The 26,378-nt window shown below is 58.3% G+C and overlaps 1 protein-coding gene across 2 annotated transcripts; it reads left to right on the top strand.

Annotated features, from left to right (window-relative positions):
* Positions 1 to 696: 696 nt before the first annotated feature.
* H6PD (hexose-6-phosphate dehydrogenase/glucose 1-dehydrogenase) lies at positions 697 to 25,359 on the top strand. Of its 2 annotated transcripts, none has more exons than XM_037165651.2 (5): positions 697 to 779; positions 8,264 to 8,909; positions 9,938 to 10,055; positions 21,531 to 21,800; positions 22,550 to 25,359. In XM_037165651.2, exons 2-5 carry the CDS (start codon positions 8,292 to 8,294, stop codon positions 23,911 to 23,913), a joined length of 2,370 nt encoding a protein of 789 aa, XP_037021546.2. In that variant the 5' UTR covers positions 697 to 779; positions 8,264 to 8,291; the 3' UTR covers positions 23,914 to 25,359. The 2 variants fall into 2 exon arrangements, with proteins under 2 accessions (XP_037021546.2, XP_037021545.2); XM_037165650.2 differs by lacking the exon at positions 697 to 779 and adding an exon at positions 4,316 to 5,286.
* Positions 25,360 to 26,378: the final 1,019 nt, after the last annotated feature.

Below are 26,378 nucleotides of genomic sequence, written 5' to 3'. Positions count from 1 at the left end.
GGTGAACTGAACTGCTCCATCAGACCACCCACCCAGATGGAAGAAAGCAAGGACTGGGGAGGGCAGGTAACCTGTTCCCACAGCTCGTGCCAGATTCTGGGGAGGAGCCCGCAACCAGGCTCCCTGACCTCCTCCTCGACACGACCACTTCCCTCGGCCACCCGTGTGTCTCACAAGGTAGCCACTGCGATGCACAGCAGAGCCCAGGGTGGGAGAGACCGGCTACCGTTGGGAGGGAGGACCGGCCACTGGCCCGCCCACTTTGCTCCAGAATCCAGCGGATCTGAAGGAACCAGGAAATCGCTCCGGAGGCCCCGCCTGCTCCTCCCGCTGCTGCCCGGAGCCAGGGGGCGTGGTCTCGTCTCCGTCTCCGCCTCCGCCCGGAGCTCCTGGCTCCGTCCCACTGAGCGCGCGCGCCCCGCTCCCGGGGCCTCCCGGCGCGCGCGCGCCCCGGACCCGGAGACCACTGCACGCGCGCGCGCGGAAGGCGCCTTGGTCTGAGGCCCCGGGCGCCGCGCTTCCGGGGAGGGAGAGGGCGGCCGGGCTGAACCGGGCCTCACGAGCCCCCGCCCCGCCCCCCGCGCGCGGTCCACTGTTCGGCTGGTGAAACCCGAGCGCGCACGAGGCGCGGGGCCGCGTGACGCGCACCTGTCGGGTCAGCCCAGGCCCGCGGAAGACGATGCGCGGGGCCCCGGCCTGAGCCCGGGCAGCAGCGCACCTCTCAGTGCGCCGCCCCGACGTTCCCCGGAGCAGCGGCCGGTTCTGACGGCTAAGACGAAGTAAGCTGCCTCTCCCGCTTTCTCTCTGGCTCCTTTGGCCGCAGGCGTTCTGGCCGGATGGCCGCAGGCGTTCCTTCTGGCCGGATGGCGGCAGCGCGCGCGCGCGGGGCCGAACCAGAGGTCGGTGGGTCGGGCCGCGGGCCCGGGAGGCCGGCCACGCGCGGCTGTTAAACCCTTGGGCATTTTGTCGGGAAGAGTCACCTTCGCTACTACCCGCCAGCCTGCAGCCTCTGGGAGCCAGGCTGGGCCAGAGCCTGCCCGAAATCTCCTCCCACCCTCCTTCTGCAAAATAAATTAATTGTTCACGTCCACCTCGGTCGGATCCCTGGGTACAGCTTCTGTTTGTTGGTGGTTCGGCGGCAGGCAGGCAGGCCCCTGTGAGGCTAGTCCAGAGGGGCCAGTGGGGTCCCTTCCTAGGCTTTCTGGAATTCAGTTAAACGAGAGTAGGGACTCGTTGCTTTTTCATGAGATCTGATTAATCTTTGGTATTAACTCTCAGGTTTCAGTCGGCGTTTCCAACGCACCCAACGAATGGTTTTCCAGAAGCAAACTCGCCCAGAGCTCTGAAAATCAGCTCACTCAAATTTGAAAGTTTTGCCAGAAATGAGAACTGGAAAAATCATAAGCCTGAATGAATTCCTTGCCACGCACAACCCGGTGCGGCTCCCACCCCACCCCCACTAGGCCAATGGCTCACGAAACTTAGTAGATGAGGGGAAACTGGAGGAGAGTGGGCACATTTTACATTGTTTTCTTCATTCTTTGCAGCGATGGGTGACTGATAGAATTTCTGAGCTATATATAAGGTTAATTATTTGGTAAGTTTTAGGAGCACCTGAGGAAAAAAAAATGCTCAGTGTTTGGCGTGAACAGAGCTCGTTTTTCCGAGAGCTTTTTGTGCAACTGTTTCTTCGAGGTACATGACTGCTCAACAAATAACCACCGTAGGCAAACATTCAAGTCAGTTGTATCCCACGTCTGGAGGTTACTAAGTTACTCTTCTGGTCAGGTGGGTTTGAGCCCGTTAGAAGGGAGATAGTTAAATCTGTGGGCAAGAAAAAGGAAACCAAGAGGCACTTCGGTCATCTGTGGCCCGGCCACTTCTCACTTTATTGATGGCATTTGAACAAGACAAATGTCAGCGCAGGTTGGCAGACGTCCCCGGGAGTCTGTCGGGCCCTCACCGGGGCAGAGCAAGAAGTCTGGTTTTGCTTTGCCTGCTGTCCAGCGTTGGGAACCAGGTGGCTTTTTGTCTGTGAGAGCTCTTACCACCATTTCCTCCCAGAGTATTTTCACAGCCATGATCTGGGTTGTCTTTTTTTCAGCCAAGGGTTAACATGAGGCGATGATCCCCACTTTACAGCTGGAGAAAAGGCCCTCAGCAGTGAAGCGAGAGCCTAGGGCTGCAGAGTGAGAGGTTTGCCCTCCTGCTGTGTTCTTTGGGCCAGATTATCAGCCCCTCAAAGGCTGGGTGGGGACCTAACAATCTCAGCATCACAGCCCTTGTGTTTTTCATCGGTGTGGTTGGAAGGTCAGGAAGCTATTCCCGAGCTAGCTGTTCCTTGGCACTTTCTCTGTTGGGAGGTGGTTAATCGGCCTTGCAGCTGTTCCAAGAAGCTAGCAAGAAACGTCCCTTCACTCATGATGCTATTGGTTTCATAATAATTGGAGCTAACATTTCTTGGGTGCTTGCTCTGTGCCAAGCATCGTGCCAAGTCCTTTATATGGAGTGTCTCGTTTTGTTTTTATCGACTTGTTGTCCCACTCTGTGGCCCAGGTACAGAGAGGTTAAATAGCCGGTGTAAGGTCACACAGCTCGGTTCTCCCACTTCACCTGATCGCCAGAAACTGAGTGGCCCTTCCGGGGTTTAACAAAGCAACTCAGGCTTGAACACAATGTTTTTATGACGTCAAAAGGGAGAAGGAGAGTGAGTCACTGTTAGCCGTTTACAGCAGTTAGTGTTCAGGACACCTTGACCTCAGGGTGCAGAGCTGCCTCCCAGCTCCCGGAGCTTATGCAAGAGAAAGAGCCTATTTGTTTATAAACCACGGATGTTCCCATTTGTTAGAGGAGCAGAAGGGGTGGCCGCACTGATACAATGTTATGCATGTCGCTATAGGGGGTCATAGTCAGGCATGTACAGATAGGGGGGAGGTAAGCACAGGAGCCAGTCGGCCTGTCCTCATCCTATCCGCCTACCAACTGCAGTAAGTTAATTCACCTTCTGCGCCTTAGTTTCCCCTCTACTCCTCCTAAAAATAGGGACAATAAAAATACCTACCTCGCAGGCTGTCACACGATGCATGGCGAGCTCTTAGACTAGCATTTCGTGTGCAATGTAGTACTCTGTGAGTATCTCTTTTATTATTAATAATATTGTTACAGGTAGCAAGCGGCTGCTAATAGGTACCGTGTCACGTATTAGTCTCCACTCGAGGTCTGTTCCTCTGTGCTGTCGTCATCCAGGTGCAGAGAGCTCAGACGCAGGTGACAGAGGGCTTGTGCAAATTGGTTTGTTTGTTCACTCAGCAGATGTTTGCGGTACACCCTCTGTGTGCCAGGCTCCTCTTTTGCGTACTGGAGCTACGCAGTGAACAAAACACAAAAACTTCTGTCCTTGTTGGCACCTACATTCTTGAGGGGCGGGATGGCAGACAATAAACAAAATCAGCATCCTTTTCTCACCCAGTTATGTTAGAAAGCGATAGACACTAGGGGAACAAATAAAGCAGGGGAAGACAGGGGGGTGGGAGGGTTACAGTTTTACATAGTCGGCCGAGAAAGCCTCCCTGAGAAGGTGACATTACAGCCAGGACTTGAAGCAGTGAGGGGGTGGCCCTTGTGGACGTCTGTGAGGAAAAGTAGGTCAGGCAGAGAGGACAGCAAGTACAAAGGCCCTGAGGCAGGAGGATGGGCGGCTGCAGCCTAGAGAAGGCCAGAGAGGCAGGGAAAGAAAGAGGTAACAGGTGGGAGGCCAGCACTTGTGGGACCCTGCAGGCCACTGGACAGACCAGTGATGTGATCTGACCCAGGGACTGCTGGGTTCAGGCAGGGACGGAAATGGGAGGCCAGTGGCGGAGGGGTGGTGGTCTGTGCAGCAGTGCATGCAGAGGCCGTGGTGGTGGCCAGGACCAGAGTGCGGGGGCAGAAGGCGGAGAGAAGTGGGTGTTTTCTACAAAAAGGTGGAAGATAGAAACTGTAGGGTTTGTGACGGGCTGGCGATCCCAGGGTTTCTGGCCTGAGTGCTGGGAAGGAGAGATCTGCCTTTTACTGAGAATGGGGGAGTCTGCGCTGGGAGCAGGTTGGGAGATAAGTCAGTTTGATTTTAAACGTGGGAAGCTGTACACATGCAACTGATGGCGTCACAGTAGCAGTTGGTGGTCTGAGTGTGGAGTTCAGGGGGAGAAAGTCCAGACGGGAAACATGGACTTGGCAGATAGGCCGGTTGTGCTGGTAAATGTGTAACAACCAGCTCTGCAGGGGGTAGGAGGTGGAGGTGCTGCATTGTAGCATTTGCCAATAACTGCTGTGTGAACACCACTAGCTGGCCAATTTCAAGCACATGTTACAGAGTATCTTCTTCTTACAGACACAATAGATGAAAATAATGTCAAGAGATTGGATCATAGTAAAATGTAGCAAAATAATTAGTAAGTCATGAGTTTTGAGCCTTTATGACCTGTGCTGTGACTACAATGGGTTTAGTTATAAGTGTGTATAATTCGGTTGTTAATAATGGCTATGCTTAACAACTGGCTGGAAAAAATCCTGAAAATTTAGCGGTTGAATCTTGTGGGCAGGTACAAGGCGGCTTCAGTACACCCTCTGAGTCTTGGGGACCCAAGACTGGAACCTGAACAGGCAGGCGATGGGAATAAGGACTCTCTCAGATTAGGAAGAAGGGCCCTAGCGCTCATCTCACACTGGTCCTCAGTTCAGCCCCGGGCGGTCGTTGATGAGGGTCTGGCCTGCATGTGTGGGGGGCAGGGGGTGGCACAGAGGGGCCCCAGCAGACAGGAGAGAGAGCAGGAGAAAGGAGAGAGCGAGAGAGTAGGTGCGTATAGCGGAGACCCGGCCCAGTCCCTGGTACTTTAGTTGAAGAGGATCTTCAGTTTCCTTTGTTTTAGTCCTACACATTCTTTTAAAAATTCCACAATCCTGGGCTGTGGTTTAAAGAAAACCTCCCTCCTCCCCTCCTGGCAAACCGAAAGCAGAAATGGAGGGAGCGGGGTGGCTGCAGCCACTGACCTTTACCTCCCAGCCCCTCTCCCGCCCCTTGGTTTCTGGGAACAGAGGCCCAGAGCCGATTCCCCGTGGGGCGCGCCAGGAACTGCTGGCGCCCTGGGTCTGCACCCGGCCTGGGCAGGCACGGCTCTGCGGGTGCCCCCCCATAGCTGCCCCTTTCGCTTGGGCGGAGACAGAGACGGGGAACCTGATTCTGACCCACATCCTCTGGCCAGGCAGTGTCCACGGCTTTGTGGATGTGAACAGACCTGAGCCTCAAAGGTGAGTCCCCAGGATGCTGGGCAGGAAGCCCTTGGTCTGCAGTGGGAGCAGGGGTGGGTGCCTGGACCGTGGTCATGTGCCCTGTCAGTCCTGAAGCCAAGAGGAGCCCCGTCAGGGGAACGACTGCCACACCTCCGAGGACGCCCCCGAGGCCCTCACTTGGCAGTGTGGTGCATTTCTGGAAGTGTCTTGAATCATCACTGTTGTGTGTGAATGAAGTGACATCTTCCAAGCACTGACGGTACAGCTTCAGAAAGCTTTGTCTTAACTTCCGAAGGACGCGGTTATCAGCTCCTTGCCTCATTTTTCAGCCCTGCATTTCCCTGGCCCATACTACCTTGGCCTGGGGCTGAAAGCACTGAACTGCCCTTCCGGAAAGGTGGTGGGTGTCTCTCCGATAACAGTTATCTCCTTTCCTGGAAATGTGGGCTGCGGTCCTGCAAGTCCGTCTCTCCCAGGTGGCAGAGAAGGCTGCAAGGTGCAGCCTGGGGAAAAGACACCACGTTCCAGGTGACGAGGTGGTTCAGCGGCAGGACCAGCGAGGACCACCTCGCATTCCAACTCACAGCCCGGTGCGCTGCCCGCCCCGTCCTGTGGCTTCTCGGACTTTCCCCCTGAGGGCCTCCTGTCTATTTGTGAAAAAGAGAAGAGGCTGGTAGCAAGGTCAGCAGTGAGAGCGCCGCTGCCATGCTTTTGGCCAACTGCAAGTTCGTTATTTTAGAAGATTCCTCTCACAGCCCCCTCTTCTCAGAACAGGCCAGGAGGAGGGAGGAAGGGATTCAGGAAAACCCTCCACAGCCGAGCCTTGCCTCGCAGGGGATGTGCTGGAGCCACCTGGTGTCCCCTTTTTTAGATGAGGGAACGTGGACCCAAACCGACTAGGTGACTGAATTAGGTCATAGAGCCCGGAGGTGGCTTTGAGCCCAGGTCCTCTGATCCAAATGCCACGCTGCGGGTACACGGGGACGCGGGCTCTGCGACTCAACAGTTGACCTCACCTGCGGTTTTCTCGTCTGCACGACGAGCGTCACCGCAGCGCCTCCTTCCCGGGGTGGGTCTGAGGAGCGAGGGGGACAGTGCATCTAAGTCCCCTGCACATGCTGCCTGCTAACTGACCACCAGGAATGGCCGTCGAGCTCTCTGTAGTTAGTGGCCAGTTTGCAGGGCGCTGGGCCAGTCGAAACCACTGCAGGGCAGTTTTGAAAGATCCCCTGTTTGCACCCGCCAGAGCCCGAGGCCCTTGGCCTTGGCCTTGGCGAAGGCAGCAGCAGGCAGATGCAGTTGCTGTAGACTCAGTGCGCAGCTCTCCTGCGTCTCGCTGTCCAAAGTGCGCTCTTCGGGCGAGCCTCAGCCTCTCGGGCCCCTCCCTGAACTCTCTGAGTCAGAATCTGCTTTTCAAAAAGACCCTCCAGAGAATCAGATGCACATTAAAGTTTGAGAAACACTGTTTTAAGGTTTTTTAAAAAATGGTAATAAACCAAACACACACACACCACCCACACAGGTTCAGGAAAGACCTGGTCCCTGGAGTTGAGCAACCACGGAGTAAGCAACCTTGTTGCCATCACCAGCGGCTCTGATGTGCTTGTTTGAAGGAGTTCTGGGGACATACACAGGAGACAAGGGGGGCTGACCTGGGAGAGACCGCAGCAAGACCCTCCACGTCAGAGGGGCATTACATAGAGGGCTTTCCGTGGTCCTCTGGTGCGGGGCTAGAGGTCCTGGCCCTCTGGGCTCCCTCAGCTGCCCACCCAGGCCCCCTGAAGCTCTCGAGCTCCTTCTGCTGCCTGTACTAGCCCGTCCAGAGCCCCGCCTGCCACTCTCCGGTCGGGAGCTCTGAGAGGCGCCTGCCAGCTGGCGGCGGCTCCCTCCCCAGGCTCTGCCCTGGGCCGCGCCGTTCTTCCGCACTGACCTTGCAGCGTTGCCTTCCCTCCAACCGGGGTGGTTGCCAGTGGAGAAAGAAATGCTTGAAGGGACAGGGACAGGACTTGGAAGGCAGGAGAAGAAAGTAGAAGGGTCCTGTGGTCGCTCTGGATATGGGGGTGAGCGCCGATAAGGGCAGAGTGGAGGAGGGTCACGGGGTCCACCAGTGAGAAGCTCCATAAGGAGTGTGTCCCGTGTCTGGTAGAGCCGGGCGCCAACGCTGTTGTGGGACCCTCTTCTTGGTTTGGCTACCAACTGGTGCCGTCTCGGGGAGGGGTCTCCAGGGAGATGAGGAGGAAGCAAAGGGCAAAGTGGGGGAGGGGTCAGAGGCAGGAGGCCCGCCTGGGGCCTCCATGCAGGGGGTGATGGAGAACTGCAGGGCCCTCGTCAGTTCCTGGGATTTCTTTTTTTATGAAATATTTTATTTATTTCTTCTTAGAGAGAGGAGAAAGAGGGAGAGAAACGTGCCTGTGTGGCTGCCTCTCCCACACCTCCTCCATGGGGCTATTCCAGGGCCCGTGCATTTCTAATTCCCACACTGTAGCCATGGTCAGCCAGCATGTCGTCTTAGAACCCCGTGGGCGTGGGAGAAGCAAAGAGGTGTGAGAGGAGGTGACCGGCGTCATCTAAGGGCCTGCCACATCCCTGAGCTGCCCTGGTGGCCCAGGCAGCCTGTGTTCAGGGGGAGAGCCTGCCCTTGATCGTGAGGTGCGCAGCTCCCATCCCACAGCAGCCCCGTGGGCTTCCCCCCCGTGGCTTGTGCTGTCTTCCCATGCTCCCGTGGACAAATGTCCCACCTCTTGCAGTGGCCTGCCACCTTCCGGGGCATAGTCCCTGTTTACAGAGCAGGCTCTCTACCCACTGGCTTCCTGGCACAGAAGCAAGCTGCGGGGCAGGGAGGGGGAAGCCATGAGCCTCTTAACATTTTTCCGAGAGACACGTGGCTGTTTCTTGCCAGGCAGGAAGTGTTTGGTAGACTAGACGTATGTTCACCCCACATCGCAGCCACCGGGGCCGTGTCTGACCCTTCCTTGTTCCTTGTGGCTCTTTCCAGGCACCCCAGGCGCCCAGGCTTTCGGAAGATGCTCACGGTGGCCGTGTGGGTGGCCCTGCTGGGCTGCCTGCAGGCCCAGGAGCTCCAGGGACATGTCTCCGTAATCCTGCTGGGAGCTACTGGGGACCTGGCCAAGAAGTACTTGTGGCAGGGACTGTTCCAGCTGTACCTGGATGAGGCGGGGAAGGGCCACCGTTTTAGCTTCCATGGGGCTGCTCTGACGACCCCCGAGCAGGGCCAGGAGATCCTGGCCAAGATCCTGGAGTCCCTCTCCTGCCCCAAGGATGTGGCCCCTGATCGCTGTGCCGAACTCAAGGACCAGTTCCAGCGGCTGAGCCAGTACCGCCAGCTGAAGACAACTGAGGACTATCTGGCCCTGAGCAAGGACATTGAGGCGCTGGTCCAGCGGGAGGGCCTCCGGGAGGCTGGCCGGATTTTCTACTTCTCGGTGCCCCCCTTCGCCTATGCAGACATCGCCCGAAGCATCAACAGCAGCTGCCGGCCAGGCCCCGACGCCTGGCTGCGGGTCGTCCTGGAGAAACCCTTCGGCCACGACTACCTCTCAGCCCAGCAGCTGGCCACGGAACTCGGGAGCTTCTTCCAGGAGGAGGAGATGTACCGGGTGGACCATTACCTGGGCAAGCAGGTGAGCTTCAGCTCAGAGCCCGCCAGGGTTGGAGCAAGCTGGGCTAACCCGTGGGCAGGGCCTCATCACTAATTGTGGAATGAGGCCCAAAGGCATGTGAAATCTGAGCTCCACAGTCATTGTGAAGGTCAGAGGACTAAGGAAAAGCGGTGAGCAGGCCCTCGCACACGTGTCCTGCCCACTGCTGCCCAGCAGGGGCCGGGCTCTGCTCTCTGAGCTCGCCCTGCGTCCCCTCTGGGGGTGGCCCCCCGCCCCCGGGAGCTGGACCCGGCTCCCAGCTGGGGGTGCTGTGGGAATTACAGCAAACCACCTGTTCCAAGCCTCTCTGCCTGCTTTTCAATATCGTTTTCTCCCCGAGTTCTGTTTCGAACCAGAAGGCTGGTGACAAGATTTTAACACCGAATAGGGACCTGCGGTCCGGGCTTCTCGGGCAGGCCCCTGTGGCAGAGCATGGGGCCAACCTGGGTGATACCTGTCAGCTGGCCAGGTCACTCTGAACGTGCCCTCAGAGCCCCTTTAGGACATCTGTCCCCAGATAGGCCGGCAGAGAGCTTTCCCACGCTGAGCAGGTTGAGGGCCCAGCGCCCGGGGGCAGCCCCGCCTCCGGCCCTCTTTGGCGCTGCAGCTGCCCAGAGCGGCCGCACACCCGTGCCTGTCCCAGAGGGACTTTCACTTGTTTATGGGAAAGTGAAAAAAATGATAGATGGCGTGTTTTCAATTTGAAGCTTTTCTTACTCTATTTTTGGTGTTACAACAGCTTTCTGGTATTAAAGGTCCATGGTGACAGATGCTAAATAACCTTAAATATTTTTTTTCCTGGCAAACTAGAAATCTGGTCACCCCGAGGAGGTCCCTTAAAAGTGCTTGAGCCCTTGCGGGGCCGGGAAGCCCTGAAGTCCAGGGACCGACCGTTGCTCCGAGGGCCTTCTCGGAGCGGGGCGAGAGGGCGCGGGGCCCCGCCGGGGCGTCAGGACTCCGACTTGGTGCCGGGAGGAGCGTGCAGCACAACCAGTCTCCTTCCCCGCCAGGCCGTGGCTCAGATCCTGCCTTTCCGGGACCAGAACCGCGAGGCCCTGGACGGCCTCTGGAACCGACACCACGTGGAGCGGGTGGAGATCGTCCTGAAAGAGACGGTGGATGCTGAAGGTGCGTGGGTGGGCCTCCTGCCCTGCGTCAGGTGAGGCCCCGGCTGGCCCTTGCCTCTGCCGCGTTGCTCGCCGGTGTGCGGGCCACGCTGAGCCCCGGGGCGCCAGCAGGCAGACCGGAGGGGTCACGGCTGCCCTCAGGGAGCGGGGTCTGGTTAAGCTCGCTTGGCTCCCGCAGCTGGCCCGCAGTAAATTCGGGCGGCTCACCTCAGTTCTCTGCGGTGGAGGCCCACTGGTGGCAGGCTTCCCACAACTTTTCTACTTGTCCAGGTGACCGGTACATCCCCTCACCTTCTGGGCCCTCCCGTCCTTAACCCTCGGCGTAGCTGTTACTTCCTCCCGGGGCCTCTGCTGAGCGTCCTGGCAGGGTCCACCCTTGAATGGTGCTCAGCGCACCAGGAGTCTCCCTCCACTGCCCCTCCCAGTGTTCTCCTCGTTGTCCCCGTCTGGGGCATCTGTCCCAGCAGGTCGCAGGGCCCTGGCTATCCCCGCTCGGGCACCCGGCTCACGCCCGGGAACGTGCATACTGAGTGTTGACCTGGGCGTCGGAAGACCCGAGTGCCGGGCCGGCTCTGCCTTCGCCCAGGAGACCTTGGCATGTCACCCCTCATCCGTGAGATGAGCCAGGGAAGTTGTGTAGGTGGCAACGGCTAAGGCCCCTGTGAGCTCTGGCATTCGGGGGTTTCATCAGATGTTTTGAGCATGGACTGTCCCTGTTCAAAGCAATAATAAACATGGATTCTTATTGTGTCCTAATCCCCCCAGTAGCCAAATGAGGTGGGTACTATTATTAGCCTCCACCGACAGATGAGGTTTGGTGACGTGCCCAAGGTCAGCCGATAGGAAGTGGTGGGGCCAGGTCCTGGGCAGGCGGCCTGGCTCCAGCGCCAGGCTCTGCACCCGGCGTACAGCTCCCTGCAGGCCGCTCTGCAGCCTGGGAAGGAGGGTCCCGGCCCGTCCGCACCCTGAAGTGTGTGCCTGGGTGGGGTGGGGCCCCAGACCCCGAGGGCCTGGGTGGCGGACTAGGAGGTCTGCCTCCTTCTCTGTGCCTTTTCCTCTTTTTTACTTTTTAAATTAAATAATTTAATTTAAATTCCTTCTTTCTCTTGGTTTCTCTCCAGCTTTCTCTCCCTTCCTCTTTGGGTGTATATTTATTTAGAGCTAGACGCTCTCCAGAGATACGGAGAGCAGGGCAACCCTACCTCTGTGCCCTGATACCGCACCAATTCACTGCGGAGCAGGGGGGGGATGTGTGGGGGCAGGGAGGGGGGCAGGGTGGGCTGGGGCGGTCAGGCAGGACTGGGGGAGCCGGCCGGGAGGGCACCGCTGCCCTGGAGCAGACCTGGGTTTCTCCAGTCTGGAGCCCTTATCAGAAAAGGGGTCCCCACTGCAGTGAGCCTTTGGAGGGGTCTCAGGATGCCCCCAGCCCTTCCAGCTTTCCGCTGCTGTCCTCAGCAGGGGCTCAGGCCGTGGGTCCCCTCCTTGTGCCTGTGTATGTGTGATGTCCTGGCAGCAGTGAGTGCTGGGCCTTGACCTTGCGTTATCTGCAGAGAGATGAGCTGCAGACCCAGGGCTGAGAGCGGGAGGCGGAATGGGAGGAGCCCCGCCACACCTGCTGTGGGCGCCAGCACCTGGCTCTGCTTGGACTTGAACTTGGCCTGGTTACTGGCAGGGCTAGGCCACCAGGATTCCCCCCACCCCCTGTTTCTGCCAGTTCCTTCCCGTGCCCACTATGGGTTAGAGAAGACCCACGATGTCTGGAAACACCAGTGGGCACCATTGCCTCTTATTTCCCCTTGGATCCGCTGCCATTTCTGGGTTTCTCGGCAGGATCCCTGTGGATCCAGGGGCCAGGGAAAGTGTGGCAAAGGTGCTTTCGGATTTTGGAGGAAGGAGAACAGAAGGCAAGACAGGAAGACAGGCAGAGGCCTGGGCATGTCTGGCTGTCAGGGGCCAGCCCGGGGCAGGGAGAATCTCCCCGTGAATGGCAACACCGTGGGGGAGGGCGCCCGGTCCTGCTGCCTGCAGGGGTGCGTTCTGAGGGGAGGCTCCCAGAGCTGCCAAGCCCTAGGGCACAGGGCTGCTTCACTGCAGTGGCACCGTGCCTTCAGCCCAGCAGCCAAAAGACCTGGGGCGGGGCAGGCGCAGGGGGGCCACCAGCCCCCAGGGACTCGTAGCCGGTGAGGGGGCAGGTACAGCCCACTGTCCCCGTCAGAGGTGGCCAGGAGGACTGCAGCCATCCTGGGGACTGGGGCTCCCTAGCTGGCCTGTTTACCTGCCACTTGCATATTCAGGCCCGGAACAGTGTGTAACCAAGGTGACTTCCCACTACTGTGCTCCCTGGGGCCTGGGATACCAGTCCTTTGGCAACAGAGGGAGTTCTCTGTCTGTCTGTCTTTCTGTCTCCTGCTCCTTTTCTCCCTCCACCCCCCACTCTCCCACTGGGACCCAGAGGGACAGGCATTCTTCACATCCCAAGGAGGTGGCCTGGTGCAGCTCTGGTGCCCCAAGCGTTGACCCTTGCTGTCCCCTCTGGGTCTTGCTTTGGAGCCTGGACCGTGGCCAGAAGGCCCCGTGCACAGCACACCAGGGCCTCAGCTGGCCTTCTCCCAGGGTTGGGGACCGGAAGCAGGCAGGAGGAAGGACTGTCCCGCTGGAGGTCCTGGCACCCTCTGCAGTGGGGCTGGGTGTGGCCAGCAGGCAGGTTCGGGGCCCGCATTCTGACCGATAAGCCAAAGGGCAAAGTGTGGCTGCTCTTCTCTCTGCAGCTGTGCCCCCCCTACCCCCAGCCCGGCAGCCAGCTCCGGCTTTCCCTTCCCTCCCGGTGGCAGTTGTGCAGCCCCCACTGGGTCCTGTGCGGGGAGGCAATGCCCGGGTCCTGCTGGCAGCCTGGTCTGCCGCTGGAACGCTGGGAGCAGATGGAGCTGTGAACCAGGCCCGGAAAGGCAGCTCTTCTGCTCCGAGCTGCTGCCCAGCCCTGGGAAGGGGGCCTGGAGCCGCAGGGGCCTTTGGCTGTCCCCATACACTCACGTCCACGGGGCGGAGGCGGCCTCCCTCACAGCTGGCTGAGTGGCTTTTTCCTCCTTTCTGCCACAGCCTCTGGCCCAGGGGATTCGCTGCAGCAGCAAGTTTGCTGCACAGACAGCAGGGAGAGAGGGGAGAGAGACAAACAGACAGACTCAGGAGGGTGGGGAGGAAAGGAAAAAGTAGTCTTCCCTCCAGTCCCCCAGTACGCAGCTCCCCCTGTGTCATCTGGGGCGCCCTCCTGGGCAGTGTCCACCCCATGAGCCTCAGAGAGTCACAGAGACCCCGGGCACCCGGGTCTCCTGAAGCAGCGCCATGGGTCATGCAGGGAGTGACCTTGGCGGGCCACTTGGCTTCTGTGTGCAGTTGGCCCCTGCTGGTCCCTGTCATAGCCCCTGGGAAAGGCTCTGCCGAAAGCAGCCTGGGTCCCTAATTGACAGGTTGGCTTGGGAGGGTCCCTGTTCTGACACTGCAGAAGGAGCGTGACATACGTTCACTTCTGAGGGCTGGAGTGACCGTTCCGTGCCCCCCGCTGAGGGACGAGGCTGCCAGGACCCTCCCAGGTGCACGCCAGCTGCCCTGCCTTCCAGCCCGGCGTCTGAAGGGCCAGGGCTCGCTCAGCAGGGCAGCCCCCCTGCCGGGCTGCGGGCTCTTGCGGGCGGAGCTCCAGGCTTCCCTGCCAGCCGCCAGCTCTCTCCTTAGCCCAGCCCCCTTTTTATTTTTAGTGATCCCAGAAGGTATTGGTGGGGATTGCGGCTAGTTTTCAGTTTTTTGTGTTTTTAAAGCCCCATTTTTGCTGGGGACTTCTGGGTCTCTCATAATGTGGAGGCAATAGCTCAGGGTTTCTGGCCCCAGGTCCAGAGGCCGTGGTCCCCGGCACAGTCTCCATCATACCAGGTCCGTCCAGAAGGGATCCAGCCATGTATCACGAAAAAGACAGACATTTATTGAAGAAGACACAGGATGCAGGAAACACTGTACACAGGACAATGATGCTTCAGCCCCCTTCAAAGCAGGCCCCTTGGGACCTCACTCAGTCCTCCCAGTCACCCTCAGCTGCCCTGTCATATGTTCTTGAAGCTCATCAACGTTCTGAAATCTCTTCCCTTACAAAGCTGATTTTAGTTTTGGGAAAAGCCAGAAGTCGCAGGGCGCCAAATCTGGGCTGTAGAGGGGCTGAGTCACCTGGGTGATTTGATGTTTTGCAAAAAACCGCACGAGACATGATGGGTGAGCAGACACGTTGTTGAGATGAAGCTGCCCATCACCAGCTGCCCGTAGCTGCGGCCTTCTGAATCATCCAAATAGTGTCCGCAGAGGAAAGTTCAAGCTTAACACAAAATTTTTGATGCAGATTTGTAGCTCCACACGCTCAGTCACTTTGAATGTGACGGCTACACAGCGCACGTGCTCACTGAATGGCGGCTGCCACCCCTACCGCCTAGTACGGTGAAGTCGTCATTGTTCACGCATGCACATTCCAGTCCACTCTCCTTGGCTGCCAGGTCACATCGATGTCACAAAAACCGGTCTCGTTACATTAACAGCGGCTGGACTCTTTTCAGGCAGGCCACCTAGAGCGACGATGACCCGTTGCGTCTCTCTTGGGTTGTGGGGGAGGTTAAGTCAGACGACGTACATGGGACGTACGTGGACATCCGTAAATGCTTTACAGATGGACATGCGGTTCTTTCTGCCCGTGGGCAGGGCAGGAGGCAGCCGAGGGCCACCTCCGGGCTCCACGTGACTTATGCGTGACTTGTGAGGGGCTATATAAAGTCCCGCAGCCGGTCTGTGACAGCTTTCGTGACCACTCTTCACTGAGCTTTCTCTCTCTCTCTCTCCCACTTATATACCTATTGACAATCTGCATAATCTCTACCTTTTAGTAGCTTCATATTTCTGTTCAATTCTGTTTACGCCACAGAGTATGAGTTGTTCTGTGCGTCTAGGAGTTTCTAGGTCTTTGCTATTTTAAACGGTACTCTGTGAGCTTTCAAGAAAATTAAGATATAATTCGCATGCCATAAAGTTGACCCTTTTAAAACATACAATTCAGGAGTTTTAAATATATTCACAAACTTGTGCAACCGCGATCTACTTCTAGAACATTTGTGAGTATTACCTTTTTTCCCTTTAAGTCAGGGTGTCAAACTCATTTTCACCGGAGGCCACACCGGCCTCGCAGTTGCCTTCCAAGGGCCAACATGATTTCAGGACTGTATACATGTAATTACTCCTTAACTGTTAAGGAGTTGAAATTACACTCGGCCCTTTGAAGGCAACCTTGAGGCCGATGCGGCCCCTGGTGAAAATGAGCTGGACACTCCTGCTTCTGAAGTGGAATCAGTAGGCCACAGGCTCAGGTCTGCTCTGCAACCGTTAGTGCCTCTCGCCGGACCTCCCTTGCCGTCCGTGGGGTGCCACCCATGAGGGTCCGAGGGACAGCATCGCTGGGGGCCGAAGCCTTGGGTCTCCCCTGCTTGTGGTCTTGGACAAGTTCTGGACGGAAACAGGGGGGCCCAGTGTCCGGGGGCCTTTCTTTCCGACGTCCACCCTGCCTGTGCTTTGTCCCATCCTTGTTCAGACATCGGTGGGTTTTAACCCTCACCTGTCAACCCAGAAAAGGACGTTAGGGGTCAACAGAGATCATTTTTGGGAAAAACAGTCACTCCCCAGTAACTGGTGGTAACCAGAAAAAAAGAGCTTGTTGGGCGTCTTTAAGAGGCCAAGTTGCCTACCCGCCCCCTCACAGGCCTGTGGTGTGGTCCTGCACTTGAACTCTGAAGATACAGAGCCAGGAAAGGATCAAAATCTACCAGTCTGTGGGCTGTGCTGAACACAGTGCACCCCCTGAAGCTTGAAATTAGGGGGAAAGGAAGCTGCCTTTTCCACAGCGGGCAGCAAACCTATGAAACGCTCTCTCCCTGAGGATTGAGGGAGGATAAAAATAGGAAAAGGGCCACTTCGGGATTCGCCAAACTAATGAATAGTAAGCAGATAACAGGGCTTTTAAGGACTCTGCTGTGCTCTCTCCATCAAGAATTCATCTGTTCTCAAAGCTTTATTCTCTATACTCTCGACTCCACTGTGATTCATTGGTTCTGAGACCCACTCCCCCCCATAACTGAACATCCCTGAAACTGGGTTTCCCACTGATGGGGCGACATAGTTGAATGGGCAGCCCAATTCTTCATGGTTATGCAGTAAGGATTCTTCCACCGGCGAAGGCATTTTTGATCTGATGAAACCGGTGTCTCTCCGGCATCCGTTGCCTTTGCCGGTCCCAGCTGACACCTCCAGCCACGTTTTAGACATTTTCACAGAACCACTTCAGACTCAGCACATTCAGGACGAAAACCATCATTGCATTTCCTCATGAAAGACCAGCTGCTCTTTCTAACTTCTCATTGCCAAGCAGTGACCACTCTCCGAATTGCCTAGCTGCTGGCCCCTCTCTTGTAGCCCCTATAGCAATAAAAATGCTGTACACAGGACAGTGACAAGCCAGTGCTGGTTGGTGCTTCCCGTGTGCCAGGCGCTGTTCCATGTATGCATACGTGTTCACTCATAACCCGCAGCAGCCCCGCTGGGAGGTACGCTGACGGTTCCTCTCTTGTGTGGGGGACAGAGTCACTCGCCAGGGGTCACAGGGCTAAGATGTGGCCAAGTAGGCAGCCTGGCTGGAGCCCCCCACTCCAGGTCACAGCTCTGAACCGCCTTTTCCCGAGCCAGCCTGTCTCTACCCAGCCATTGAGTCCTGGCAGCCTGTCATTCCACGTGACTGCGCCCTGCTGGATGTCATCACCACCAGCCCCAGCCCCTCTCTGACGTTCACCTTGCAGATCCTAGACGTCCTGGTCTTCCCCAGCGCCTGCTCTAATATTTTAAAAAGAAACAAGTTTCACTGAGATGTGATTCATCTACCACACAATTCACCCATTCAAAGTACGCAGTTTCGGGGGTAGCTCCCAGAGCTGTGCAGCCGTCACCACCGTCCATTTTATTTTATTATTATTATTATTTTTAAATATTTTATTTATTTATTTTTCGAAAGAAGGGAAGGGAAGGAGAAAGAGTGGGAGAGGAATATCAATGTGTGGTTGCCTCTCATGCGTCCCCTGCTGGGAACTGGCCTGCAACCCAGGCATGTGCCCTGACTGGGAATCGAACCGCAAAACTCTGGTTCGCAGGCCCGCACTCAATCCACTGAGCTACGCCAGCCAGGGCTCCACCGTCCATTTTAGAACATTCCCATCACCCCCAAGGAGACCTGGGCCCCTTAGCTGCCATCCTTGAACTTCCCCGTTCTCCCCAGCCCCTCGCAACCACCAGTCTACTTCCTGTCTCTGTGGATTTGCCTGTCCTGGGCATTTCATGTAGATGGAATCCTGTGGCGTGTGGCCTTTGTGTTTGGCTTCTTTCACTTGGCATGACGTTTCCAAGGTCCATCCGTGTTGTTGCTGGTGCCAGAACATCGTCATTTTTCATTGCTGACTAATATTTCGTTCCACGGACAAACCACATCTTACTGATGCACCGGTTCGTTGCTGGGCGTTTAGGATGCGACTCTTGGCTGTTGTAATGTGGCCGTGAACACAAGTCTTTGCGTGGACACCTGCGTTCTCTTCTCTCCTGTATATGTGGCAGTGGTGTTGCCGAATCACATGGGAACTCCGTAACTGGCCGAGGCCAAGAACTTTGAGTAGCTCCTCCGACTCCTCGTCTCGTTTTCAGGGCCAGGCTTCTCATCTGAACCGAGGGCCCCGGCCCTGCCCTCCAGCTCGTGCCATTCACCCCGAGTAGGACGCGGCCTCTGGCCAGAGTCAGCCCACACACACGTGTCTTTGGGACACACAGGCTTTTTAACAATGTGAACTGTTTGTGCACATTTAAAAATCACGTGACCAGCCCTGGCTGGTGCAACTCGGTTGGTTGGAGCATCATCCTGTAACCGAATGGTTGCAGGTTCAATTCCTGGTCAGGTTCAGTACAGGAGGCAGCTGATCAATGCTTCTCTCTCCCGTCTGTGCCTCTTTCTCTTCCTTCCTCTCTCCCTTTTTCTCTCTCTAAAAAGCAATGAAAAAAAATCCCCAGTGAGGATAATACACACACACATACGTGAAAACTCATGGGATTACACTCAGTGATGCAAGTGTCTATGCCCTTCACCTCCTGGGGGGCACCGCCCAATGGCAGCTGAGGGACATAAGCCCCGCCCCCTCCTCCTCACACTTTTACTGGCCACTGAGGCATGGGGGTCCTGACCTTTGACCTAGTCCCATCCTTCCAAAGCCCAGCCCAGCTTGCGTCTTTGACCCTGTATTCCACTCTGCAAGCCCTGGTGCTCGTGCCACTCGGCGCCACACTGAGCGTGACGCTGTTGCCTGGTTGTTCGGAGGGAGTGGCAGGAAGTTAAAAGAGAGCCGTTCTGGTGGTGGGGATTGCGGGTGCTGAGGCCGACGGTCTGGGTTCGAACCTCAACCAGCTACGTGACCTTGGGCAAGTTACCTAAGCTCTTGGAACCCCAGTTTCCTTATATGTCAGATGGGGGTTACGGCAGGACCGCCCTAGGTGCCACTGCTGTGAGGAGGGGCAAGCAGACGGATGGCACCGCCGTTGGTGCCATTCCCTTCTTTCTGATGCCTCCCCAGCGGTACTGCAGGGGCTCTGAAGACCAGAACCCTGTGGGGCTGGGGAGCTCAGCCGCTATTCTCCCAGTCGGGGGGCGGGGGAGGCACCTCGAGCATCTGGGCGGGATGTTTGGGCTGGGTCGTCCTGTACTCTCAGGGGTGCGCTCTGGTTGGGGGGGTGCGGAGCTCTGGTCGGGAATAGAGGAGTCAGAATTCTACCCTCGAGACGTGGGCGCCTTCCTGCAGGAGGGCTCCTGGCCTCCTTTCTTGCCCCGACAGCAGCACCACCATCGGGCGTGGCATACTAGGCTGACCTCAGGGCAGGTTGTCTGTGGTCCAGGCTCAGTCCTGCCCGCCCTCCGGCCAGCTGGGTTGCTCGGGGGCCTGGCCGGGGCAGGTGGCTCAGGACCGGCGGCCAGGACCCAGGGAGGCCGCTATAAAGCGGTGTGCTGGACCCGGCAGGTCGGAACAAGGGGCCACTTCTTTTTGTTTGAATTAGTGACTAGATGAAAAAAGAATGCTTCCAAAATATGTGTAAGCTCTACAGAACTGAGGTATAACAAATATCATGTACCTACAAACCCATCTTGTAAAAAAAAGACCTTTAGCCCTGGCTGGTGTGGCTCGGTGGATTGAGCACCGGCCTGTGAACCAGAGGGTCGCCAGTTCGATTTCCAGTCAGGGCACATGCCTGGCTTGCAGGGGGGGTCCCTGGTTGGGGGCGTGTGAGAGGCAACTGATGGATGTACCTCTCACACATCGATGTTTCTCTCCCTGTCTTTCTCCCTCCCTTCCTCTCTAAAAATAAATAAAAATCTTTTAAAAAGAACTTTACTGTCTCCTCTGTCCCTCCCCAAATTCTATCCCGTACCCTCACTCACTGTTCCAAATTTCGTGCGGATTATTCTCTTCTCTCTGTCGTTCCCCGTGTGTCTGGCTCACTAACACTGTACCGTGGCCTTCTGAAGAGGCCTCACACTGGGTTGCCTGAGGGGGCTGCGTGGACCCCTTTATCCTGCCTTCAGGATAATCTCTTTGGATCTGGCGTCCGGTAACTGGCTCTTTTCAACTGTTTCTAACACATAAAACCCATCCATTGCATTAACAACGTCCAGTGATATTTTTTCATTTGTCGAAGTCCTGTTTTTTCTGGTCATTTCCCATCCTACTTCCAGAATTTGTTTTATGAAAGAATTCCTGTGTCTTCCTGTCGACTTGGTTTTGCGCCTGGTCCATGGCGTCGTGCACACATCCGTTTGCTGCACGGCGTCGTCACAGGGTTGACTGGCCCTCTGTCAGGGGCCTGGGGTGCAGCGGCCATCAGAGACGCAGACCCTGCTCCAATGGAGCTTGGGGCGTGGTGGGGCAGAGACGAACGGGCACTGAGTCCTTTGGGGGGACTGGTAGGAGGCGGGGGCCCCCAGGAGGGTGGGCCCAAGGTCGTTGGTGTCTCCTGGGAGTGGAAACCTGCAGGATGGCGGGTTGCTGGGTGCAGGGCTGTGGGAGGGGCCAATGCCAGGCTCTGGCCGAGGGGTGTGTCCAACAACCAGCTCCTGGCTCTGCGGGCACCAGCCCCGGGCATCCGACTCTTCCTTCTCACACAGAGCAGGGACCTGCGTGGACCTCGTACCACACAGGATCTGTGAGTGTGACCAGGAGGGGTGTGTGGAATGTCGCAGCCCCGTGCCAGGCCACAGCAGGCATCCGGTTGGCATCGCCGGGCTCTGTGCTCACTCAGTGTCCTGTGGTATGCCCTTTGACCCTCAAGGCGACCTGTCCCCCGGCCAGCTTGACATCTCCACCTGCACGTCCTAAGCTGAAATACACCCGAAACGGAACTCGTGGCTTCCCCTCCATCAAAGTGCCCTGCAGGTGTCCCCACTGCCTGTCCCTCGTTTATGCCCCATTCTAGGAGTTACCTTGGGTTCCTCTGTTTTGCTTGGCCAGCCCGGTCAGCGCCGACTCCAGAGTGAGTCAATCGTCCACCCTCTGCAGCCCCTGCTCTGCCCCTGAAAGCCTCCTCCTTGGTCTCCTCGCTTCAACAGCTGTTCCCCCTCAGCAGGCCGGGAGGGTCTACCCCAAATGCACGTCAGAACTTGTCCTTTCTTGTGTGACACCCTCCAGTGGCTTCCCCTGAACCAAGAAGCAAAAGAAGCTCCTGTCTCCTCCCTCTGGCCTCCCCTGCAGACCCCCGGCCGCAGAGCTCTCCCGGCTTCTGCTTTCCACGTGCTCCCTCCCCGGCTCTTTGCAGGGCCGACTTTCCAGGTCTCGAAGGGACCTTCCCTCTGTTCTGGCACCATCTCAGTTTCTCTACTGACTTGATGTTCTCCTTCTTCCCCACCTCCCTCCCTGTAAGCTCAGGGCAAAGACCTGTCTGTGTCCTTGGTGCCTGCAGGCTTCTTGGCACATTTGTGTACTTGGTAAGGGGTGGCACTTGTCAGCAGGAGGCAGAAACGGAGACTCAGAAGTCACACTAGTAAGGGGCCTTCAGACCCCAGAACCCAGGCCAGTGCCCCAGGCCGGGCCAGAGGCCAGCCACATGCTGTGAGTGCAGGCTGGCCCTTGCTGGGACCAGAGCCCTCCCCACGCTCTTCCTGGAGAAGCCCAGAGGGTTCGGCGTGTCTTAAGTGGCTCCCACGGACGGAGGTGGCCCAGAGACACCGCTGCGTGCTCTGGTGGAGGTTTTCTGCCCGAACGTTTTCCGTAGGCTCTCTGGGCTGGGGAATGCGGGTGCAGGGCAGGGTCCTGCTGCCCCTCGGGAAGTCCAACCCGCTGCCCACACTTCATGGCCCCCTCCTCCCTCTCCTCCTCCCGCTCAGGCCGCACCAGCTTCTATGAGGAGTACGGGGTCATTCGCGACGTCCTGCAGAACCACCTGACCGAGATCCTGACCCTGGTGGCCATGGAGCTGCCCCACAACGCCAGCAGCTCGGCGGCCCTGCTGCAGCACAAGCTGCAGGCCTTCCGGGCGCTGCGGGGCCTCCGGAGGGGCAGCGCCGTCCTGGGCCAGTACCAGGCGTACGGCGAGCAGGTGCGCCGGGAGCTGCACAAGCCAGACGGCTTCCAGAGCCTGACGCCGACCTTCGCAGGTGGGCTCGGGGGCCGGCACGGGCTGTGGCCGCGTCCCCGGGACCATCCCCACTTTGTGGAGCTTTCTGGGAGGGGGTGCTCCCTCAGACTGCAGACAGTGACCCCAGAACACGAGCAGCAGCCACGGGCTGGGCCCCCGCTCTGTGCCAGGCACTTCACATACATCATCTCGTCTAGTTCTTGCAGGCACACACCTACCAGGCAGGTAGGTTGATTATCCTCATTTAAAGGGAAGGAAAGCGAGGCCTGGTACAGTGAAAAACTGCCCGAGGTCCTGCAGAGACAGTACATGGGGAAATGGGCTTGGAACTTGAGTGGGGAGTCTACTTGGTTTCTGGCCATTAGCGCCCCGGGCAGGTGTCCTTGCCTATGCACCACCCCTTCCTTTCTCCTGCACCTGACCTTGCTTTAAGTGTGTCCACAGTCCCCCCCACCCCCAGCGTGAGACTTTTCTTAGAGGCCCCAGGTCGGAGACTCAGCCAGTTCTCCCTTCTTGGAGGCCTGTGGGTCTATAAGAGAGGCTGTGTATGCCATGGTCCTCGAGTGTTTGTCCGGCTCCGCTGGGGAGAGGGTGACGGGAGGGGTGGAGGGTGGGGGTCAGTCTAGCAAGGCCAGGGGGGTCCTGGTGCAGCGGGTGCCCGGAAGAGGGTCTCAGGGAGAGGAAGGTCAGAAGGGAAAGTCGAAGGGGCCGGGAAGTCCCGGTTTCCCTGTGCCGGAGCTTCACCTGGGCTGTCCCCTGTTACTGCAGGCATCCTCGTTCACGTGGACAACCTGCGCTGGGAGGGCGTCCCCTTCATCCTGATGTCGGGCAAAGCCTTGGACGAGAGAGTGGGCTACGTCCGGGTCTTGTTCAAGAACCGGGCGTTTTGCGTCCAGAACGAGCAGCAGTGGGCGGGGGACCGGAGCCGGTGCCTGCCGCGGCAGGTCATCTTCCACATCGGCCACGGTGAGCTGGGCAGCCCTGCCGTGCTGGTCAGCCGGACCCTGTTCAGGCCCGCCCTGCCCTCCGGCAGCTGGAAGGAGCTGGAGGGCCGGCCGGGGCTCCGCCTTTTTGGCTGCCCTCTGTCCGATTTCTATGCCTACAGCCCTGTGCAGGAGCAGGACGCCTACTCCATCCTCATATCGCACATCTTCCATGGCCGCAAGGACTCCTTCATCACCACGGAGAACCTGCTGGCCTCCTGGGTCTTCTGGACGCCCCTGCTGGAGGGCCTGGCCCACGAGGCCCCGCGCCTCTACCCGGGGGGAGCGGAGAACAGGCACCTGCTGGACTTCGAGTTCAGCGGCAGCCAGTTGGCCTTTTCCGTGCAGCAGGCTGAGCAGCTGGTGCCAGGGCCAGGTTCCGCTCCGCTGCCCAGTGACTTCCAGGTCCTCAGGGCCACGTACCGAGACAGCCCCCTGGTCACAGCCTGGCCCGAGGAGCTGATCGCGAAGCTGGCCGACGACATCGAGGCCGTGGCGGCGAAGGCGGTGCAGCGCTTCGGCCAGTTCCACCTGGCGCTCTCGGGCGGCTCCAGCCCCATCGCCCTGTTCCAGCAGCTGGCCTCGGGGCACTACAGCTTCCCCTGGGTCCACACGCACCTGTGGCTGGTGGACGAGCGCTGCGTCCCGCTCTGGGATCCCGAGTCCAACTTCCAGGCCCTGCAGACGCACCTGCTGCGGCACGTCCGGGTGCCCCACTACAACGTCCACCCCATGCCCGTGCACCTGCGCCGGCGCCTGTGTGCCGAGGAGGACCGGGGCGCCCAGGCCTATGCCGAGGACATCTTGGCCCTGGTCACCAACGGCAGCTTTGACCTGGTGCTGCTGGGCATGGGCACCGACGGGCACACGGCCTCCCTCTTCCCACAGTCTCCCACCGGCCTGGACGGCGAGCAGCTGGTCGTGCTGACCGAGAGCCCCTTCAAGCCGCACCACCGCATGAGCCTCAGCCTGCCCCTCATCAACCGCGCCAGGAAGGTGGCGGTCCTGGTCATGGGCAAGCTGAAGCGTGAGATCACCATGCTGGTGAGCCGCGTGGGCCGCCAGCCCAGGAAGTGGCCCATCTCGGGTGTCCTGCCCGATTCCGGCCAGCTCATTTGGTACATGGACTACGAGGCGTTCCTGGGATGACGGTGCCTCCGCCCTCTGCTCCCTCCCGTGCTGTCTTTCACCTGTCCTGTCCCCTCCCCTCCGAGTCCTGCCACCCGCCCGCGTGCTCCGGCTCTCTGGAATCCGATGCCTCGGGGTCAGGCCCTGGGAGAGGCCCTACCCCAACCAGTCCCTCTGACGGCCCCCGTCTAGTTGTGATGGGCAGATACAGAAAGAAGGAAGACACAGAGGCTCGAGCGGCGCTTCAAATCCAAGGCAGGAGAGAAACACCCACCCAAAGACGAGACCTGCGGCGGCTGCACGTGAATGTCACCAGCAGAAAACAGGACAGTGTGAAAGCCCCGGTTCCAGGAGCAGGCATGTGGCCGGCCACCGGGAGCTGTTGGGGAGGGGGGGCCTGCGAACTGGCCACTGTGAAGAGTGGACAGCAGAGAGAAGGGAGCGCCAGCCGAGTAGGCGCTGGGCGCTGTCCGGAGCGCTCGGGCTGCTGCGGCCCTCGCTTCCTTCTGAGCGTCCGACCTTCAGCCTCCTGCCCTGTCCACCTGCTCAGAGCATCCTGTCCCTTTCTCCTCAGTCCCGACGGTGGTGCCACCCCCGTGTCGGCTCTGTGCCTTGGCTGTCCCCCAGACCCTCCACTCACAGACAGGTGGAGGACAATGACAGTAACACAGCCACAAATACCAGGTTGTTACCACAGTGCCAAAAACCTCGTGACTTGTCGGGAGCCCTCCCTCAGCAGTGCACTCTGCGTGGGGGGCCGCCGGTGCCCCAGCTCTTCAGGGAGGACCCCGTCCCCGCTGTCAAACGCGCTGGGCGCAGGTGCTCGGGCCACTCCAGGGAGCCCTTCTTTAAGGGGGGGCCTTTGCATCTCAGGGGACTTACTGGCAGGTGTTCCCACTCTCAGTGCCCTCTCTCGTTTAACCGGGAGACCCAGTCACATCTGTCTTGGGGGCAAAGATGCGTCATCAAGCCCCAGACCGTCCAGACACTGATCCGACCCGACGGGCCAGGCCTTTAGGGGGCAGCCAGGGAGCACAGTAGCGTTGGCTACCGCCCACCTTTCTCGTACTACCTCTCGGTGGCTTCCAGCCTGCTGACCTCCCACCTGCTGACCCCCCCCCCCCCCCCGCCACCTCTCGCTTCACCACTGACGCGTTGCCGGGAGACTTGGGGCACAGACCGGCAGCTTCTCCTTAAGAATAAGTTGGGTGCTCTGCCCTTGAGAAGTACGAGCCAGCACTACCTGTTTTCCTGGAAGCCCCAGGGGGTATCTGAAGTGCTTTTAAAAAATCAAAATGATCAGTTTTTCCTTCAGCTTCCCACAGAGTCATGTCCCCAGGCTGGGACCGTGCCCCGTCCCCTGCCCACACTGTGCACCAGGTAGATGGGATGTGCCCATGTCAGGCTGAGGGCTCTCCTCGGGAGGCAGAGAGTCTCGGAATCTGTGTCTTCACTTCGGACTGTTCGGACTGTTCGGACTGTCTTCAGGGCTGGGGAAGTACGGGAAGTACTGCTCTTGTTTGACGTGTGAGCCTGTGAAACGGGTGCCTGAACTGGGGCACTCTTTGTTAAAATTCTGCCTCCTCTGGCCTCCAGCGGCCAGGCCCAGACAGGGCATCTCTCTGTACACCAGGAGAGCTGACCTTGGCGGAACAGGGTCACAGTACCAGGGTCGGGAAGTCTCCTCCCTTGCTGGAAGTCAGCCGCCCAGCTTTGCCGCTGTCGAGATGCTGCTGGTGGACTCAGGTGGTTGCAGTTCTGGTGCTACATGTGGTCACCTGGGGGCGCTCATGCACCATCCGTGCTGGTGTAGCATCTGACTTCTGAGGAATTCCCCCCGCCCCCTGCTATGTTGTACTTGCATTTTCATAATCTGCCTCCCTGCGCCCTTGGCCCTGAGCACTCCCCCAGCTGTTCTCAGGGAATTTCTTCCTCTGTGGTTGCAACACCAGAGAGAAAGCAGCCTCCACAGGCCTGAGTCTCAGTCCAGGATAAAGGGTGAGCTGCCACCATTTCTGAATAATAGTGAGTCACTGCAGGCCGGAGCCTGGCACGTCCTGCTCTTAGAGTGTTGCCCTGCCTCAGAACGCACCCTCTGTCTGCGGAGAGCTTGCGTCTGGGGGTAGGGATGGGGGAGTAGTGCCAAAGGTTTCCTTCCCAGAATCAACTGCTGTCTGAAAGTCACGTCTGAAAAGACCACGAGAAGACATTGTCAGCCTTTGCTCCCACCCGCTCCCTTGCCCCCTTCCCTCCCGCCCTGCGCCAGGAACCAGAGAGTCTCAGAACCGGAACTGGCCAGCCACGCTGCCGCTTCCCACCCTCTCCGGACCACAATGCACAGCCTGAAACCCTCAGCATCCTGAGTCCCACAGAGATCTGTCCCAAGCACAAGGGTCGAGACATGGGGTACGCTCTCTTTTCTATTTTTCATTAAAAAATGCTGCTTGTAATCTGCTAACTTGAGTTCATACTCAGCTTGAAAAATG

The sequence above is a fragment of the Artibeus jamaicensis genome, unplaced genomic scaffold, assembly GCF_021234435.1.
Source record: "Artibeus jamaicensis isolate MK-2021 breed Jamaican fruit bat unplaced genomic scaffold, CSHL_Jam_final scaffold_847, whole genome shotgun sequence".
NCBI classification, from domain to species: Eukaryota; Metazoa; Chordata; class Mammalia; order Chiroptera; family Phyllostomidae; genus Artibeus; species Artibeus jamaicensis.
This window is presented reverse-complemented; position numbering and strand designations above follow the sequence as displayed.

Excerpts from the sequence above, each read along its gene's own strand:
- H6PD (XM_037165650.2), top strand. The coding sequence starts at position 4,997 with ATGGAGGGAGCGGGGTGGCTGCAGCCACTGACCTTTACCTCCCAGCCC. Across the intron at positions 5,287-8,263 it reads AACAGACCTGAGCCTCAAAG|GCACCCCAGGCGCCCAGGCT; the intron begins GTGAGTCCCCAG and ends GGCTCTTTCCAG. Across the intron at positions 10,056-21,530 it reads AGAGACGGTGGATGCTGAAG|GCCGCACCAGCTTCTATGAG; the intron begins GTGCGTGGGTGG and ends CCTCCCGCTCAG.